This window comes from Zingiber officinale, chromosome 6B (assembly GCF_018446385.1).
Source record: "Zingiber officinale cultivar Zhangliang chromosome 6B, Zo_v1.1, whole genome shotgun sequence".
NCBI classification, from domain to species: Eukaryota; Viridiplantae; Streptophyta; class Magnoliopsida; order Zingiberales; family Zingiberaceae; genus Zingiber; species Zingiber officinale.
Window position 1 is genome coordinate 92448127 of NC_055996.1, and position 4039 is coordinate 92452165.

A 4039-nucleotide genomic window follows, 5' to 3' on the forward strand; every position below is an offset into this window, starting at 1 on the left:
GAGCTTTTATCGAGCCTAAACGAGCTTAATAAATATAAATTATAAATTTAAATATTCATTAAAAATTAAGTTATATAATTAGAGAAAATTATAATATTCTTATTAAAATTTATAATTTTATTCTAATAAATAAATTTAATATATTTGTTTATATTTTTCATAAGTAGTGTACAAAATCTATAAATTTAATATCAAAACTATCATTTTTTTTATTTAAAAGTTGATTCATGAGCTTAACGAACATGTTCACGAGCTAACGAGCTGAGTATTGTGAAGCTTGAGCTTGGTTTGTTTATCTTAACGAACCTCATTAAACGAGCTCAAACGAGCTTATATCGAATTGAGCTTCGAATAGCTCACGAACGACTTGATTCATTTACACCTTTAATTGGAAGATCCTCAATGTCACAATTAATGCCTTTTACTTGAATGAGTAAATGTAACCAGAGGGAAATATTAATTGGGCGAAAGACAACTTAATTGGGCTGTTCTATTTACTCAAACGGGCTGACTAATAATAACAAACTGATCCGAATGTATATGTGTAATTAATTGGGCTGCTCTATCAACTCAAATGGGCTGACTAATAAAAACAGACTGATCCGATGGAGGGCGATTTCGTAATTTGGCCAACACTAATGCCCTTCCTGGATACAACCTGTTCGATCATCCTGCCCTAGTGACCTCTGGCGGTGCTCGGGTTCATACTTGCATAGGCGATCAGCAGCACTGGCGGCAGCGAAAATGGTGGAGAAGGGGAGCAAGGGAAGGAAGGAGGAGGTGGTCACGAGAGAGTACACAATTAACCTCCACAAGCGTTTGCACGGATGGTATTCTCTCCTCGTTTCTCTCTATTGTCTCGATTTTTTTTACCTCATTTTTTCCTCGCTTCATCTTCCTCTGCTATCTGGATTTCTATAGTGTTCCGTTTTTTTTTTTTCTGTAGATCAGCATCCTCTGGCGTCCACCTTCTGTTTACCTTTGTGACCTCTGCCATCTTTTCGATCTTTCGTTAGCACATTAATTTCGTCCGTCAAATTACCTAAGTTGTCAATTTAGGTCGAGAAATTTTGAAAAAGAGTTTTCTGAGGAAAGGTGAAACTTTTCGAATGCTACTGATGACAGATAATTCCTAAAATGCATATTCGCTTGACAATCCCGTGTGTTCGATGCGAGTGCATCATAGGTTTGATAGAACGAATGTCTGTGTTCTCCATTTGCTAGTGAGTATGAGTCTCAACCTGACACAAAGAGTAGCTTCTCTGGATTTAACTGCTTTTTTACTACTGGATTCTAACTTTGAGTTCGTATTAATCTCTTTGCAACTCATTATCACTAGTGTGCATATATCTGTTAACAAAATGCCAGAGACTCAGATATTTGATTATAAGATTTGTTTATCAACTACTGCCCGACATGTGCAAAAGGAATTGATTTGCATAGTCGTCATACCTCCTAAATATTAATTCGTGCTTTTCAAAATTTTGATCTTCATCGATCAAGTACTCCACTTTTGCTCAACCATAGGCATGGGCAAAAATAATTGATTTGAATAGTCTTCATATCTACCAAAAATTGTTAAGTGCTTCGTCAAATTGTCAAGCTTTATTGGTAATAACCTAGTCGTGTCCAACTAATACTCCATTCTATGACCCTTGGGACAAAGAGTTGATGACTGGATCTACATTGATGGAAATGGTATCTCCGTCATCAATCCTTCAGTGTATGTACTCCATTCTATGACCCTTGTGACAAAGAGTTGATGACTGGATCTACACTGATGGAAACGGTATCTCCATCATCAATCCTTCAGTGTATATACTCCATTCTAAGCTTCTCCTTGATAGTCAAAAATCTCATACTCTTGGTGAACCATTAAAAAAAATAAAAGTGGCACAACAGTTATATTGCCTTTCATTTCCTTGCCAAATTTGACTCTTCTAAGATTTTGCAGCAAGCTTTTGGTGCCTTAAGTTATTCGTCTAATGTAGTAGCAGAATTTTAGTAGTAAACTTTAATGCTTGCAATTGAGGAAGGATTTGTTCGTGCTTTTATTTTGTGAGCGTGATGTAGTCTCATTGCTTTCCCAGAGAACTCGGGCTAGGATTTCATAACGCCGAGTTTCATGTAATGCTCTTGGGTGTTTACCATTTTGTTATCATATCACAGCACCTTCAAGAAGATGGCACCGAAGGCAATCAAGGAGATCAGGAAATTTGCTCAGAAATCCATGGGCACCACTGATGTCCGAGTTGACGTGAAGCTCAACAAGCACATCTGGAGCAGGGGCATTCGGAGCGTACCCAAGCGTGTAAGAGTGAGAATTGCTCGCAAGAGGAATGACGAGGAGGATGCCAAAGAAGAGCTTTATTCATTGGTCACGGTCGCTGAGGTGCCACCTGAGGGGTTAAAAGGATTGGGCACCAAGGTGGTTGACGAAGCAGACTAAAATTTTCAGCATATCATAATTTATAGACAATTTTGATGCTTCGTTCATGTTAGAACTAGATATTATTAGTAGAGAACCTTGTTATCACTCGGCTTTGTGTTCATTGCCAATTCTTTAAATACATTTTAAACCTTGCAGTTAATATGTCCCTGTCTAACTTTTTATGTACAATGAACTATGTTCTTTCGATTTGAGCGGAAGCGAAATGTTATAAGAAAACCCAGAAAATTCTGATTTGTAACGGACAAAGGAAATAGTGATGAAGATGTCTTTCGAAATTGCACTTAGGTTAGAGTTTTAAATAAGCTTTATTTTACAATTCCATATGAAAATTTATTGAAATATTTCTAATGATAAGAGTTTTAAATGAGTTTTTTTTAAATTCAATTTATAGCATGAATTATATGATTTCATATACATATTATATTACCTCTGGATAAGATTGAGTTGGCTAGTATGGAGTAGAGTTACTATCATAGGGTAAGCATTCGAATCTTCGTAAAGTTGAAGAAACAATATCCTCTTCTACACTGGCCAATTATAATTTTCTGATTTACCTCCTCATAGATAGTCGTGGGTCGACCGTGTGAAGCCGTTGGGATGACGGATTCTACCTTTTACTATCATATATATACATATTATATCAATTTTGAGATAAAAAATAGGTTTAAATTTTCACTATTACTTTTAAACTATAAACCTATAATGATTTTAGGTTTTTTATTTAGGTTTTTTTTATTTTACAAACATCTACATTTGAAAAGCCCTTAAAAAATTATTTATTTATTTATTCCAAGAGAACTTGTTTTTATTTATTTATTCCAATAGAACTTGTTTATAAATAATTTCTAGACTCTGTATTTTTTTTTTCCCAAATAGCCTAAACCTATACGTCCATTGTAATTCTATCTGAAATTAGAGAAGATGGTATGTTGGATAGGTGACTTCGATGTTGATTGTGTGAAAACTTTGAATGGGAAGTAGAGGACACCGAGTGATCCTACGTGTCAAGAGAGAGAAATAGAGAGAAGAAAATGTGGGAGGGGTCCTGATCTAGGCATTCCAATACTCAAGTCAAACAAGTGGTCGAGAGGAAAAAGAATGCAGTAGAAAGAAAATAGTGGGCTCTGAGTGTATAATGTCATATGCCTGTACCTTTAGGAGGAGACCCCCTTTTATAATGTTAGTTTCCCTGTGTGCATGAATATCGATGCATTTTTAAAAAAGGACCGACCATTCGGACATATGTTTAAAAATGGATCCACCATTTATGTGCCTTGCAGGATAGAAGTTTTCGATGTACAACTTGCATAGAGAATATTTCCTTGATTCTCTACAACTGTTACATAAAACGTCAAAAAGGAATATTAGGTCGTTGGGTTGATGAATCCTTAATATGCTTTGTTGGTAGGTTGACTGAGTCCCCTCTATCGTCTGATCGATCTTTGCTCGTGGATGGGGTTGGGTCAGCTAAAGAATGATGACCCTTTCGAGGACTCAGTTTTCAATTAGCCTTATCCGCTAGGCCAAGGAGTTTGGTCTAATCGGATCGTATGCCTATCATATTAGATCGGACCGATGGTCAGATTT

General features: G+C 36.1%; 1 protein-coding gene across 1 annotated transcript; it reads left to right on the forward strand.

Moving 5' to 3' along the window:
- The first annotated feature begins 675 nt into the window (after window positions 1-675).
- LOC121993193 (60S ribosomal protein L31-like) lies at window positions 676-2646 on the forward strand. The gene is made up of 2 exons (XM_042547884.1): window positions 676-830; window positions 2170-2646. The coding sequence occupies exons 1-2, from the start codon at window positions 745-747 to the stop codon at window positions 2447-2449; spliced, it is 366 nt and encodes a 121-aa protein (XP_042403818.1). The 5' UTR covers window positions 676-744; the 3' UTR covers window positions 2450-2646.
- The last annotated feature ends 1393 nt before the right edge of the window (window positions 2647-4039 follow it).